Source organism: Pelobates fuscus, chromosome 4 (assembly GCF_036172605.1).
Source record: "Pelobates fuscus isolate aPelFus1 chromosome 4, aPelFus1.pri, whole genome shotgun sequence".
NCBI classification, from domain to species: Eukaryota; Metazoa; Chordata; class Amphibia; order Anura; family Pelobatidae; genus Pelobates; species Pelobates fuscus.
The window spans coordinates 71,918,573-71,934,914 of NC_086320.1; the positions used below are offsets into that span (position 1 = coordinate 71,918,573).

Sequence of the window (16,342 nt, forward strand, 5' to 3'; positions counted from 1 at the left end):
GAGCCAGAATTTTGTGCTGGCTAATGTCAATCCTGTGCAACAAATGACAGTCAGCTGATGATCTCAGACAATGAATGTTGGCTCCTACAGCTTCTGGCTTCTGCAGGGTTCTTCTTTGTATTCTAACAGGGTCATGAGATACAGATAATGTGGTGAGCCCTACTGAAAGCCAAATGGTACTGCCCACAATTTAATAAATACGAGTGACTATAGACAGAATAGAGAAATTAACTAGCAATACATTGTCCTAAATGATTAGTGGCAATCCACTAGTAGTGGTATGCACTTGCTGTGCCTCCATAGAGAAGCATCACACCCTGAACACCCACATACAGTTTGCACTATAGCACAAAGCCTGTGAGGAGGAGACCTCTCTAGGCAAGCCTTATTGACAGCCAGGAGGGTGCGAAACCCAGACACATAATAAAAGTGCATATTTATTGTGGAAAATAGAACTCGGAACTTTTATGAAGTGTGAAAGAGGGTGCCGTCTGTTAATCCTTAAAGTAATATAGGGGTTTGGAGTGTTCGTTTGACTATTTTTATCTTCTAAACATTTTTATTTTTGTCAACCATTTTGACTAATCTTTGCTTAACTGAATTGGTCTCTATACTTCCAGAAGCATATTTGAGATTTTGAAGTTCATTATTAACTGTAGAATTTTAGATGTAATTCTTATTGAGATTTTAAATCTTCCTTTGAGGTCTTCAGGTACAGTAGATCTTAAAGGCACACATTAAGCATCAGAACCACTAAGCTTATTTTAGTGGTTCAGGTGCAAAGAGACTGAGGTCTGACAATTGCAAACACAGCAGTTTCTAAGAAAAACACAGTGTTAGCATTTGTGACTAATGACACCTTCAGTGGCCCTTGCTGGCTTGGCTCTGTAACCTTTGCAGTAGTGACATTTGGCATCTTTATGCTGCCCATAGATATGCATTAAGACGGAACTTTATGACGAGATGTTATTGGCGTTGAGGTTCTAAAATTACCCTGATTTTTAAGGCTTGAAAAGAAAGCAGTTAATTTAAATACTAAAACTAATGATCATTACAGACCTTGATGCAGAAAAGGTACTAAGAATGTCGGTGATTCCACCACAGTATTCCAAAACAGCATGCTATAGTTCTAAAAGCCATGCATACCAAGAGCTATATACAAATAAATTTGACCTGATTTAGTAAAGGATGGAAATTACAACAACAACAACAAAAAATTATGTTGAGGAATAGAGTTTAGCTTAGTAAATGTTTTTTGATCTTACCTCATCAAATTCATCCCCAAAACCAACGGGGCGAGAAATAGCATCAGAGATTTCCTGTGCTACATCTTGTTGTTCATTGATGTCCTGCATCAGTTCATCAATCTTGTCCAAATCCCTAAAAGCAATATAATTTATTGAATTACATTCCAGACATATCAAACACAAAGAATATTAGCAACAGGCCACATATATTTGGCAACGTTTCGACCCGCATATGGGTCTTTTTCAAGCCACACAGTTTTTTGCTCTGTGTTTCACCCAATAAAAGGACTATTTGAACTAGAAGAGGTTAGCAGGACCTTTTCTGATATCTGCAATATTTTCTCTCCGCCCAGACTTCTGCTATGGGTTATCCATCAATTCTTGTCTTAACCTTTACATAAAATTATTAAATACTTTACTAAATACTATTAATACAATCTGTTAATTTCTTTTACATTATATAAGCCCCTTCCAGCTTTCCTATCAAACCTTATGTTAAGGGCTGCTCATCCCTGGCAGCCTACTGGTGAAAGAGATAATTATGAATTTTCTCACTCAGTCCTCACTATCGTTGCTCTCTTGAACCTCGCTGTGGCGCAAGACCTTCAGGAAGACAGCTCTGGAGTATAACATAACTAGTATACCAACGCCACGATTGAGAGGACCTAATGCACAGTGTGAGACCCTACTTCGCTCAGCAATTACAGCAGGGTTGTCAAACTGCACCCCTATGTGGATTACTACAACTCTCAAAATTATGAATTATGTCCAACACTATTTAAGAGGGCGGAGTTTGACAATCGTGAACTTCAGTGTGTCAGCACTACCATGTTGCATGAACACTCCCGCCGTCAAGCTTACTGGCAGTATAAGTGAAGGAACTCTTGTGCTACCACTGCACCCAGAGCCTAGATACATATAAAATAGGAGGTTTATGTTTGACACCCAGAATTTAGACTGTGTACTATATGCCACTTTTGATTTAGGATACAATTGTTCTTATGACAAAAAATACACCGTACCAGTTCATTATATTTCTTGCCATAGACATAAGGCTTCCAACATGCCCCTGCCACTTATATTTAAAGGGACACTATAGTCACCAGAACAACTACAGCTTAAAATTGTTGCTCTGGTGTGTATATTCAGTCCCTGCAGGCTTTTTAATGTAAACAATGCCTTTTCAGAGAAAAGGCAGTTTTTACAACACGGTCTAGTAACACCTCTAGTGGCAGTCACTCAGATGGCCACTAGAGGTCCTTCCTGGGCACTGACGTTCAGCGTCTTCACGCTCTAGATGGAGACGCTGAACGCTACTCAGTAAGATGCATTGATTCAATGAGGAGATGTTGATTGGCACATCGCTGTGTTTTGTCGCACACGCGCAATAGCCTCCTAATGCTTTCCTATTAGAAAGCATTGAATTAGCTGAAATCGTAAATTTTGATGTCTCAGGCAAGGAGGCGGTGCAGGGACTAGGCAAGCCGCAACATCACCGGCGCAGCATAGGAAAAAGGAATCTAAACTACATTTTAGAGCTACAGTGTCACAAATACACATAGTGTTCCTTTAATTCCCATTTCATTAATCCACTTTCTTATGTAAAATTCTCAGATTTTTCCTCTATAACTTTAAATTAAATTTTTATTACAAATGTATTCTCTCTAGATGTTTTATTTTAGTCCTTAGGGATTTACATACATGCACAGTACGAAATAATCTCCCAAAAGGGAAATAAATAAATATATATATTTATATTACTTGGCTACTGATACACTGTCATACGCCAGAAACACTCAAACAATTGAGATTAGTAATGTGCAGACGACAGCTCGTATTACAGTCCATAGTCCAGCTACTTGCTGAAGAAACACTGTAATCGTTATTTATTTAAAGCATTCAACCGTTTGCCCCAGAATATACTGAACCGCAAGCAATGGATTCCATCTATACATTCTGCCAGCAGAAATACTAAGACATGTCTAGCTTATAATTTAAAGCTCTTACTTTATCTGTCAATCAATCTGCAGCATTAGATGGTCATGCCTTCAGCACAGAGGATCTAATGGCATGGTTTAAGGCGCGATAGCTCATTTCTCATGCTTGCTGGGTGGGATTGGGGGGAATTTTACTCTATGACAGTAATGTGTTGGTAGTAAATGTTGGCACCGGCAGTTGTAAGTGACCTTCTTGGAGAAATGGTCCTAAGCAGGGTTAATGTACTGCAGAGATGGAGTAGCAACAGAGGGTACATTCCTGTAACACCCATGAAAACCACAGGGTGGCAGTAATGGAGCAAGATTAAGTCAACTCCCAAAGCAACTTAATATCTATTATTATTATTATTATTATTATTGCCATTTATATAGCGCCAACAGATTCCGTAGCGCTTTACAATATTTTGAGAGGGGGGGATGTAACAATAAATAAGACAATTACAAGAAAACTTACAGGAATGATAGGTTGAAGAGGACCCTGCTCAAATGAGCTTACAGTCTATAGGAGGTGGGGTATTAGAAACATTAGGATAGGAAATATCAAGTAGGAGTGAAGCAGAGCTGGAGGAGAGAGCAAAGCACTATCCCATAGGAGAGCAAGCGACAGGTATGTAAGGGAGAGATTACTCTGGGAGGCCATACGCTTTCCTGAAGAGATGGGTTTTAAGGCCCTTCTTAAATGATTGAAGACTAGGGGAGAGTCTGATGGCAGTAGGCAAGTTATTCCATAGGAGAGGAGCCGCCCGTGAGAAGTCCTGCAAGCGTGAGTTGGCCGTACGGGTGCGAGCAGCGGTCAGGAGGTGGTCGCGGGCAGAGCGGAGGGTACGAGGAGGGGCATACCTCTGGATCAGTGAAGAGATATAAGAGGGGTTGGAATTGTTCAGTGCTTTAAATGTATGGGTTAGCACTTTGAATTGACTCCTATAGGATACAGGGAGCCAATGTAAGGACTGGCAGAGGGGCGAGGTGTGAGGGGACCGACTGGATAGGAAAATCAGTCTAGCTGCAGCATTCATTACAGACTGTAGCGGGGCAGTACGGCTTTTGGGGAGACCAATCAGGAGAGGGTTACAGTAATCCATGCGGGAAATTACTAGAGCATGGACAAGCTCCTTGGTAGCATCTTGCGTAAGAAAGGGGCGGATGCGGGCTATGTTTTTGAGTTGGAACCTACAGGACTTGGCAACAAACTGGATGTGAGACTCAAAGGTGAGACCAGAGTCAAGTATGACGCCAAGACAGCGCGCTTGTAGGGATGGACTTATGTGGATATCACTGACTTGAAGGGAGAGTGAGAGAGGAGGATCAGTATTAGGAGGAGGAAAGACAAGGAGTTCAGTTTTTGAGAGGTTAAGTTTGAGAGAGCGTGACGACATCCAGTCAGAGATGGAAGAGAGGCAAGCAGTGACACGTTGCAGGACGGTCGGGGAGAGGTCCGGTGAGGAGAGGTATATCTGAGTGTCATCAGCGTACAGGTGGTAGTTGAATCCAAAAGAGGCAATACGTTTTCCAAGAGAGGCAGTATAAAGAGAAAATAGAAGGGGACCAAGGACAGAGCCTTGGGGAACTCCAACCGAGACAGGGCGAGGGGAGGAGGTATCCTTGGAAAAGGAGACACTAAATGAGCGTTGGGAGAGATAGGAGGAAAACCAAGAGAGGACAGAGTCACAGAGACCGAGTGATTGAAGAGTTTGAAGGAGGAGAGCATGATCAACTGTGTCAAAGGCAGCAGAGAGGTCAAGGAGAATTAATATGGAGTAGTGACCTTTGGATTTAGCGGAGATTAGGTCATTAGTCACTTTGATAAGAGCGGTCTCAGTAGAGTGGAGAGGGCGGAAGCCAGACTGAAGAGGGTCAAGGAGAGAGTTGGAATTAAGGAAGTGAGACACACGGGTAAAGACAAGTCTTTCCAAAAGCTTTGATGAGTAAGGGAGCAGGGATATGGGACGATAGTTAGAGGGGGAGGACGGGTCAAGAGATGTTTTTTTCAGGATAGGTATTACAGTGGCATGTTTAAGGTCAGCAGGAACAGTGCCATAAGAGAGAGAGCAGTTAAAGATGTGTGTTAGGATAGGCACAAGACAAGGGGAGAGAGATCTGATGAGGTGAGATGGGACAGGATCAAGTGGGCAAGTGGTGGGGCGAGAGGAATGGAGAAGTGCAGCCACCTCTTGTTCAGTAGCTGGGGAGAAAGTCTGAAGGGTAGGGAAAGCATGATTTATGTGTGGTTGAGAAAGAGAACGGCAAGGAGGGGAGAATTGTTTCCTTAGCTGTTCAATCTTGTCAGTAAAGTAATATGCAAAGCTATCAGCTGTAAGGTTAGTTTGGGGGGTGGCCACAGCAGGGCGGAGAAGGGAATTAAAAGTGTCAAAGAGACGTCTGGGATTGCGGGAGCATGAACTAATGAGAGAGGAAAAGTAGGACTGTTTGGCGAGGGCAAGGGCTGCGCTGTACGAAAGCAACATGAATCTATAATGAAGATAGTCTGCCTGGGTGCGGGACTTCCTCCAGGAGCGTTCAGCACAGCGGGAGCAACTCTGCAGATAGCGTGTTGATTTATTATGCCAAGGTTGGGGTCGTGTTCTCCTCGTGGTGCATGTTTGGAGTGGGGCTGCAGTGTTCAAGGCAGATGTGAGGGTAGTGTTATATGTGGAGATGGCCAGTGAGGGACAGGAGAGGGAAGGGATGGATAGCAGTTGTGAATCAATGTCAGCCGACAGCTGCTGGAGGTCAATAGAGTTAAGGTTCCTCCTGAGCTGAGGGGGGTTAGGCTGAGGTTGTTGGGTGAGGGGGTAATTGAGAGCAAACGATAAGAGGTGGTGATCAGAGAGAGGAAATGGAGTATTGCAGATATTAGATAATGTACATGAATAGGAGAAAATAAGGTCGAGGGTATTGCCAGCTACATGAGTGGGAGAATTAGCCCACTGCAATAGTCCAAGGGAGGAAGTAATTGAAAGTAGTTTAGAGGCTGCTGGGGTTAAAGGTGGGTTAATGGGAATATTGAAGTCTCCAAGAATTAGGGATGGAATGTTGAAAGAGAGGAAGTAGGGTAGCCAGGCAGCAAAGTGGTCAAGGAAGAGGAGAGGGGAACCAGGGGGACGATAGATGACGGCAATGTTAGCAGAGAAGGGTTTGAAAAGGCGAATTGAATGAATTTCGAATGATGGGAAAGAGAGGGAAGGGGGGGTGGGCAGGGTTTTAAAGGAGCAGTGGGGTGAGAGAAGAAAACCTACACCGCCGCCTTTAATCTCCGCTTGTCTTGGATTGTGGGTAAAGTGAAGACCACCAAAGGACAGTGAGGCAGGGGTAGCAGTATCCGAGGGAGAGAGCCATGTTTCTGTTAGTGCAAGTAGGTTTAGGGAGTGTGAGATAAATAGGTCATGGATGGAAGTAGATTTAAAGGTGCTGCACACAGAGCGTGCATTCCAGAGGGCAGCTTTAAAAGAGGAATTATAGTGAGAATTACATGGAATGGGTATTAGGTTGTTGTGGTTTCTGGTGTTTGAACCAGGTGGCTGAGTAGTGGAGGGACCAGGGTTTGGAGAGACATCACCTGCTGCTAGGAGTAGTAGGATGGAAAGGAAGAGAAGGTGCGAGTAAGATTTAAATGTTGGAGATGAGAGCTTGTATTTAAGGGATTTAGGAGGGGTGTGTGGAGAAAGGCTGGATAAATATGAGTAAAGTGCATGTGATGAATACAGAGATGAGGGGAGCAGGGAGGGAGCAATGAAGATGGTGTTAGCAGGAACAGGTAAGTGAAATGATAGAGAGATTTTAATGATGAGGGAAGTGAGAGAGAAAGTGAAAAATAGAAGTGAGAACATTAGTAGGAGCTGTGTTTTTAAGAGCTGTGGTTAGGAGGGTTAAGGGTTAAAGAGGTGTTGTGTGAGTATAGCTTGTTTTGGGTGTGGAGGGCTTGGTGGACATAATTGGTTTAACAGGAAAGCTAGGTAATTTGAGCTATCTATAAATGTAATGATTACCATGGGGGGTTTGGGGTGTGGGGTAGGGTGGGTGGGAAGTGATCATCCAGAAATGCTACCTCTGCTTATGGCAAGTCCTGCAGGGTTGTGTGCTGTGAGTCCTGGGTGTAGCTGGTTCTGCAATTTTATGAGGTCCAGGCTATAAAGGAGAGAATCTGGGGTTAGATACAGCAGATTGTGGGTGGAGAATCATTGGGCTGTTAAAAACAAAATCAAGGAAAAGCAAATGAAAGAATGTTGAAAGAGAGGAAGTAGGGTAGCCAGGCAGCAAAGTGGTCAAGGAAGAGGAGAGGGGAACCAGGGGGACGATAGTCTATGTATCACTATGGTAAATTAAATTGATTGCCATAGGAGTGGTTAATTATCTGTTAAAATAAACCAGTCCTGACCGGTTAACTTTAAGGTATAATATTCAGGAATACATTTTGAACAACACTGTTATTAGTAGGAATCCAAACAACATTTTTTCATGAAAGTTCATCATGCAATCATGTCAAACTAAATTAACTGCATTCTGTGAAGGAGTCAGTAGAAGTATAGATCAGAGTGATACAGTGCATGTGATCTAGCTAAATGTTTTTGAGGCATTTGTGAGCCTTGGGGGCAGTATTGGAAGTGGGCCCCAAAAATTCAGTCCTGAATGTCAGTAAGCTATTGTCATGCGTAAAGATAGGTATTATGGCCACACAGCCCACACATTCCTTAAAGGACCACTCTAGGCACCCAGACCACTTCAGCTTAATGAAGTGATCTGGGTGCCAGGTCCAGCTAGGGCTAACCCATTTTTTTTATAAACATAGCAGTTTCAGAGAAACTGCTATGTTTATCAATGGGTTAAGCCTTCCCCCAAATCCTCTAGTGGCTGTCTCATTGACAGTCGCTAGAGGCGCTTGCGTGATTCTCACTGTGAAAATCACAGTGAGAGCACGCAAGCGTCCATAGGAAAGCATTGATAATGCTTTCCTATGCGACCGGCTGAATGCGCGCGCAGCTCTTGCCGCGCGTGCGCATTCAGCCGACGGGGCGGAACGGAGGAGGATCGGAGGCAGAGAGCTCCCCGCCCAGCGCTGGAAAAAGGTCAGTTTTACCCCTTTTCCCCTTTCCAGAGCCAGGTGGGAGGGGGACCCTGAGGGTGGGGGCATCATAGTGCCAGGAAAACGAGTATATTTTCCTGGCACTATAGTGGTCCTTTAAGCCAAATATGGCTTAGAGCAGGCTTCCCCAAACTCCGGCCCTCCAGATGTTGCTGAACTACAACTCTCATGATTCTCAGCCTATCTATTTCATTCACAGAATGATGGGAGTTGTAGTTCAGCAACATCTGGAGGGTCAGAGTTTGAGGAAGCCTGGCTTAGAGGGACACTATAGTCGACAGAGCTTAATGTTATGGTTCTGTTGTCTATAAGCATGTCCGTGCAGACTCAGCAATGTAATAGCTACCTTTTCATAGGAAAGACGGTGTTTACATTGCTGCCTAGTAACACCTCTAGTGGCAGTCACTAAAGGTGCTTCCTGGGTGAGGCCCTGCATTGTTTGCAAGACCTACATTCAGTGTCTCCACACTCTGCATGGAGACACTAAATGCTTCCCATAGAGATGCACTGAGTCAATGCATAAGCTTTCCAATGCTTTTCTATGCAAAGACATTGGATTTTCTGAGATCATCAAGATAGATGATTTTAGCCAAAGAGGCGGGACCATAAGGTACCGTATATACTCGAGTATAAGCCGAGTTTTTCAGCACATTTTTTGTGCTGAAAAACCCCAACTCGGCTTATACTCGAGTCAATAGTCTGTATTATGGCAATTTACATTGCCATAATACAGACTGGGGGCTGTGGGGGCTGCAGAGAGCATTTACTTACCTTTCCTGCAGCTCCTGTCAGCTCTCTCCTCCTCTGCGCCGTCCGTTCAGCACCTCGGTCAGCTCCCAGTGTAAATCTCGCGAGAGCCACTTACAGTGGGAGCTGACAGAAGAGCTGACCGGACGGCGCGGAGGAGGAGAGAGCTGACAGGAGCTGCAGGAGAGGTAAGTTACAGCTCTGACAGCCCCCCTCTCTCCCCCACTGAACTGCCAATGCCACTGGACCACCAGGGAAGGAGAGCCCCCCTCCCTGCCATGTATCAAGCAGGGAGGGGGGACGAAAAAAAATATATTATGATAATAAAATAAAAAAATAATAATTAAAAAAAAAATAACAATCTAACAAAAAAATGTAAATAATAATTCATAAAATAAAATATAAAAAATGATTAAATAAATAAACAATAATCAAGATGCCCACCCCCAACACACACACACACACACACACACACACACACACTGCATTCATACACACACACACACTGCACTCATACACACACACACGCACTGCACTCATACACACACACACGCACTGCACTCATACACACACACGCACTGCACTGCACTCATACGCACACACACGCACTGCACTCATACGCACACACACGCACTGCACTCATACGCACACACACGCACTGCACTCATACGCACACACTGCATTCATACGCACACACTGCATTCATACGCACACACTGCATTCATACGCACACACTGCATTCATTATATACACACACTGTAAATAAATATTCTATTAATATACGGTAATTTGTTTAGGATCTAATTTTATTTAGAAATTTACCAGTAGCTGCTGCATTTCCCACCCTAGTCTTATACTCGAGTCAATAAGTTTTCCCAGTTTTTTGGGGTAAAATTAGGGGCCTCGGCTTATATTCGGGTCGGCTTATACTCGAGTATATACGGTAAGTACAAAGCTATTTTAAACCCTTGCAGGGCGGCCCACTAATCTAAATACTTAGAAGGACCCTAAAGCCATGCTTGTATTCCTAACACTATAGTATTCCTTTAAAAAACTTGAACCTTGAGCGACAGTTTTAAAAGTATGTTCACAGAACCAACATCACACTCTTAATTATTTCAACTTGGCCAACCAACGCATGTACATTTGGCGTTTTCTGAGGAAAGATGTTTAGAGCTTCTATCATTATGGGGGCAATGTTAGCAAATAATTTCAAAGTTACATTGCAATTTGAAGCCATTTCATCTCCCAAACTCCATTACACACAAATTCAATTTTACACAAACTTACATGTTTTGATGGACTGTTTTCATAGCCTTCGCTGCATAGCCCATGTTTTTTAACACTTCTGTGTTAGTGTGTGAATTTTCCAGAGCCTCCCTCTGAAACTCAATGGTGGACAGCGTTCCGTCTATCTGCGTTAACTGTTTCTCTAATCTCTTCTTCCTTTTCAAGGCTTGCAAGGCAGCTAAGAAGATAAAGAAAAGTAACATTTTATGTGACAGTCATGGTACTCAAAGGCCATGGTACTACAACAAATTTAAAAATAATAAAAAATATATAATGAACAGCATACAAGTGATAATGGTCAGATAAACAGCAACAAAATATATAACATGGGTAAAACAACCAAGAGCTCTTTATGTTGACTGATACAACTTAACCCCTTAAGGACACATGACATGTGTGACATGTCATGATTACCTTTTATTCCAGAAGTTTGGTCCTTAAGGGGTTAAACCACAAGACAAGTCCTACCTACCCTGAGATGACAATTATGTGGGTTACCTATATTAACCCCTTAAGGACACGTGACATGTGTGACATGTCATGATTCCCTTTTATTCCAGAAGTTTGGTCCTTAAAGGACCACTCTAGGCACCCAGACGACTTCAGCTTAATGAAGTGGTCTGGGTGCCAGGTACCTCTAGGATTAACCCTTTTTTTTATAAACATAGCAGTTTCAGAGAAACTGCTATGTTTATAATGAGGGTTAATCCAGCCCTCAAAGCCTCTAGTGGCTGTCTCATTGACAGCCGCTAGAGGCGCTTGCGTGATTCTCACTGTGAAAATCACAGTGAGAGCACGCAAGCGTCCATAGGAAAGCATTGTAAATGCTTTCCTATGCGACCGGCTGAATGCGAGCGCGGCTCCTGCCGCGCATGCGCATTCAGCCGATGACGTCGCGATCAAGATGGAGAGGAGGAGGAAAGCTCCCCGCCCGGCGCTGGAAAAAGAGGTAAGTTTAACACCTTCCTCTCTCCAGAGCCCGGCGGGAGGGGGTCCCTGAGGGTGGGGGCACCCTCAGGGTACTCTAGTGCCAGGAAAACGAGTATGTTTTCCTGGCACTAGAGTGGTCCTTTAATGGGGTTAAATGAAAAGATGCTATCTTCAGCTGGAACCACAGTTCTCTTGCAATTCCAATAATTAGCAATGTAATAGCATTTACTTGCTCTGACAACAGATGAAAAAGTAGTCAATCCCTTGTAACCTCCATTAATAGCAAGAAAATAGCAGAAACTATCAGCTTCAATAAAATATCTGACACTATATTTACCACTTAGGGACTAAATAATTGTTCATGCAAAATAAACCATGTGCCATTAAAACATGCAGGTATAACACAACACAACAACAGAACAATAGGTCTATGCATTTCGTACAAAGACGTAATTAAGACCATTTTAGATTTTGTTGAATGATGTTATATGTGCTCTCATCTTACCCCTGACAATTCTTCTAATAGTGATTTTTTTTTTCAACAATTTTGGGCATGTTATGTTTGCCCCTCTCAAAAATGTAAAGAATATTACTCTTTACTGGGGTGTCTTGCCGATATCCCTGATTACACCTTGGATCAGTCGTGGCCAGTTTTTAACCAACAGATGTTTCAGAATTATACTTCCCTAAATGATGTCTTAGCACCATGTGCTGGATTTGCCATCATTGATATGAGTGAGAAAGTACAGGCTCAGTGATGTCATGTGTTCAATGGGTGAATTTATTTAGAACATACATTTGCATGACTTGTCAACATTGTTTTTAAAAAGTATCACTTGATCATCAATGTGAGACTCTCCATGTTTAACCCCTTAAGGAGCAAACTTCTGGAATAAAAGGGAATCATGACATGTCACACATGTCACGTGTCCTTAAGGGGTTAAAGAGAAACACACTTTAATGGAATTACAGGAATTGATGCTTGCATAATCCAATTCAAATCTGTTGTTACTAGTAATTAAAATTATTCAGTACAGGCTTCAAATGATACAGTAAGTACTGTTCCTCGTAAAAGTGCCATATAAAACACAGTTAGTAAAACTGCTGGTCAGACATGGGGTTTACAGATTTAACTCTTATAGTCATTGATTGGAAATGGGAACCACACAAATTCAAACAATTGTAGATGAAAGTATGAAAAGTGACACGCTCGGGTGCAAATATGTGCAGTGCTTGTCAAAGCAGTTCCGGAGTTATGCATTGTTTATATGTGTGCCAATTGATACATCAATAGAACCTGTGTCATTGATGATCTGTTAAAGACTATCTTAAGAAGCAAATTTTAGCGGTTATGTAAGTCAATGTCTCTTGTGTACAAAGCATGGACGAGGTGTACCGTACATTTGGACCCTATTATTCTTTGGGTCTACTGTTCTTAAGAAAGGTGTCAGACTGAAAGTGGAGCCTCCATCATCAAGGCATGGAGCAATATTTCTGTCTCAAGAGAATGGCTGTTAATATCTCTATCTCGTCCTGTAACAAGACAGTGTCAGGAGTAATAGAGAATAACAGAATGACAACGGAATAATAACATAAGCTAAGATCAGGATTGGGGAAAACAGAGTAGTCAAAGAACAAGACAAACTTGAAAGCCAAAAATATCAAAACACAATAAGGACACACTCTCTGGTTAATAGTAGACATGTGCAATTCGTTTCGGTCCGAATATGTACTCGGACGAATTTCGGACAATTCGGACATTCGGTTACTTCCGAATGTCCGAATTGCCGAGGTCCCGAAGTTCCAAAATTACCGAATTTCCGAAGTGTCGAAGCACAGTATTGCCTAAGTACTAATATACTTACCCAGTGAAAGAAGAAGAATGTTACATTGTAAATAATTTTAAACAAAAAGTATACAAACATCGCCAGGATTCAGCTGTAAGCATTTGCAACACTTACAACAATCAAGTAACATACATTCATATAAAATGTAAGTTACTTGGCCAGTCAGTGTAATGACAGGAATGAATAAGTAGATAACTCCCTAATTCCCACGGTATTAGGGAGCCATCTACTAAAAGGCTGAAAGACCTAAATTGGTCTTTCAGACAAATTTACTAATACTAATTTACTAATACTAAGTAAAGATTACTTAGTATTAGTAAATTATGCCCTTACTCGCTATACTGCGAGTAGGGGCATGTATATTAAACAGTGAGCAGCCTGTGGCTGCTCACTGTAAAAAAAAAAAAGTTCCCCCCTCCCGAGCCCCTGGCCCCCACCCCTGAGCGGTGGGTGGGGGCCCTAAATTATAATAAGGGGGGGACCTAATGTCCTCCCCCCTGGCCCCCACCCCTGAGCGGTGGGTGCCCTAAATACTAATAAGGGGGGGACCTAATGTCCTCCCCCCGGCCCCCACCCCTGAGCGGTGGGTGGGGGCCCTACAGTAAAATAAGGGGGGGGGACCTAGTGTCCTCCCCCCTGGCCCCCACCCCTGGGCGGCGGGTTGGGGCCCTAAATACTAATAAGGGGGGGACCTAATGTCATCCCCCCGGCCCCCACCCCTGAGCGGTGGGTGGGGGCCCTACAGTAAAATAAGGGGTGGGACCTAAGGTCCTCCCCCCTGGCCCCCACCCCTGGGCGGCGGGTTGGGGCCCTAAATACTAATAAGGGGGGGACCTAATGTCATCCCCCCGGCCCCCACCCCTGAGCGGTGGGTGGGGGCCCTACAGTAAAATAAGGGGTGGGACCTAAGGTCCTCCCCCCTGGCCCCCACCCCTGAGCGGCGGGTGGGGGCCCTAAAAAAAATTCCCCCCCCAGGTGACTAGGGGTCCCCAAACCCAGCGAGGGCTCCACGCAGACGGAGCTCTGCAGGGCAGGGGAAGGCTTATAAAGCCTTGCCCCGCCCTGCAATTAGGCTCAGAGCACTCTGATTGGTGGTTTTAAGCCATCCAATCAGAATGCTCTGACAGGTAAATAAAGAGACTGACAGGTACATTTCTTTGAAATTTTCCCACGCTGTGTAATTTGACTCATAACTGATTGATGGATTAAGTAACCAATCAGAGAGTTATGAGTCAAATTACACAGTGTGGGAAAATTCCAAAGAACTTTCCCACGCTGTGTAAAATGACACAGAGCACTCTGATGGGTGGATTTCAAACCAACCAGAGTGCTGTGACAGGTAAATGTAGAGACTTACCGGTCAGCTTTTCATTTACCTGTCAGAGCATTCTGATTGGATGGCTTAAACCCACCAATCAGAGTGCTCTGAGCCTAATTGCAGGGCGGGGCAAGGCTTTATAAGCCTTCCCCCACCCTGCAGAGCTCAGTCTGCGCGGAGCCCTCCATAGGTGAAGATGGATTATTTTTTTTTGCGCTCTGTTTTTTTTTTTTTATAATTACGTCGGTTATTATGGTTTTTTATTTGGCCTTTTTGGGGGCTGAAAAAAGAAGATTTTAGAAGAAAGAAAACATCGAATGGTAAGTTTTATTTTTATTTTTTACAGGTAATTAGTTAAAGGTCCCCCCCTCATTAGTATTTAGGGCCCCCACCCGCCGCTGAGGGGTGGGGGCCAGGGGGGAGGACCTTAGGTCCCCCCCTTATTTTACTGTAGGGCTCCCACCCACCATTCAGGGGTGGGGGCCGGGGGGGAGGACCTTAGGTCCCCCCCCTTATTCTGATTTAGGGCCCCCACCCGCCGCTCAGGGGTGAGGGCCGGAGGGGGGGGTTCTATTTTATTTTTTTAAACAGTGAGCAGTCACAGGCTGCTCACTGTTTACTAGACATGCCCCTACTCGCGGTATAGCGATTAGGGGCAAAATTTACTAATACTAAGTAATTTTTACTTAGTATTAGTAAATTTGGCTGAAAGACCAATTTAGGTCTTTCAGCCTTTTGGTAGATAACTCCCTAATACCGTGGGAATTAGGGAGTTATCTACCAAGCGGCTGCAAGAGAAGTCCTGAGGTGCCGAAGTCCCGAAATTCCGAAATCCTGAAGTTCCGAAATGTCGAAGTGCCGAAGTTGCCGAATTTCCGAATTGCGAAAATCCCGAATTTCGGAATGCCGAACTGAACTGAAAACTTTCCCCATGCACATGCCTAGTTAATAGAGACCAAGATGGGGCACCGAGAAAGAATTAGCATTAGCGTCTGCATCAATAGTGGGAATATGCACATCATTAGTGGAATATGCACAGCATCATTATGAACGTGGAGCTGATGCCTAGAATGTGCAGAGCGTCTCGCAATAAAGTTTGCATTCATATGGCACACAGCCATAGGCGTGCGCAGCCTATTGCATTAGGGTGTGCACCCTAAAGCACAAACACACGCCGCATGTATGTATGTATGTATGTATGTATGTATGTATGTATGTATGTATATATATATATATATATATATATATATACACACACACACACATATATACACATATACATACATACACACACACATATATAGATACACTGCTGTGTGTGTGTGTGTGTGTGTGTGTGTGTGTGTGCTGTTAGTGTGCTGTGTGAGGGTGGTGTGTGTAAGGGTGCTGCTGTGTGTGTGTGTGTATGTGTGAGGGTGCTGGTAGTGTGCTATGTGGGTGAGGGTGTTTGTGTGTGTGTGTGCTGTTTGTGTGTGAGGGTGTTTGTGTGTGTGTGTTAGGGTCCTGTTAGTGTGCTGTGTGAGGGTGCTGTGTGTGTGAGGGTGCTGTTTGTGTGATGTGTGTGTGAGGGTGCTGTTTGTGCGATGTGTGTGGGTGTCATGTATTTTTGAGGGTGCTGTTTGTGTGTGTGTGTTTGCGAGGGTGTTGTTAGTGTGCTGTGTGTGAAGGTGTTGTGTGTTTGTAAAGGTGCTGTGTGTGTTTGTGAGGGTGCGGTTAGTGTACTGTGTGTGTGAGGGTGCTGTATGTGTACTGTATGTGTGTGGGTGCTGTTTGGGTGCTGTGTGTGTGAGGGTGCTGTATGTCTGTAGGTGCTTTTTGTGTGTGGGTGCTGTATGTGTGTGTGCTGTATGTTTGGACAGATTGTGGAGGTGGGGGCAGATTAGTAA

The 16,342-nt window shown here is 43.9% G+C and overlaps 1 protein-coding gene and 1 long non-coding RNA gene across 2 annotated transcripts in view; one reads left to right on the forward strand and one right to left on the reverse strand.

The window, feature by feature from the left end:
* Window positions 1-16,342, forward strand: part of LOC134607801 (uncharacterized) — an 876,365-nt gene that overhangs the window by 757,612 nt on the left and 102,411 nt on the right. The window lies entirely within an intron of this gene.
* The window catches only part of CHMP4C (charged multivesicular body protein 4C), a 34,236-nt gene that overhangs the window by 11,678 nt on the left and 6,216 nt on the right, over window positions 1-16,342 (reverse strand). Inside the window, exons 2-3 of the mRNA XM_063450354.1 lie at window positions 10,362-10,539; window positions 1,266-1,380 (exon numbers count right to left, since the gene is read on the reverse strand). Coding sequence (XP_063306424.1) covers window positions 1,266-1,380; window positions 10,362-10,539 — 293 coding nt within the window. The remainder of the gene's footprint in view (window positions 1-1,265; window positions 1,381-10,361; window positions 10,540-16,342) is intronic.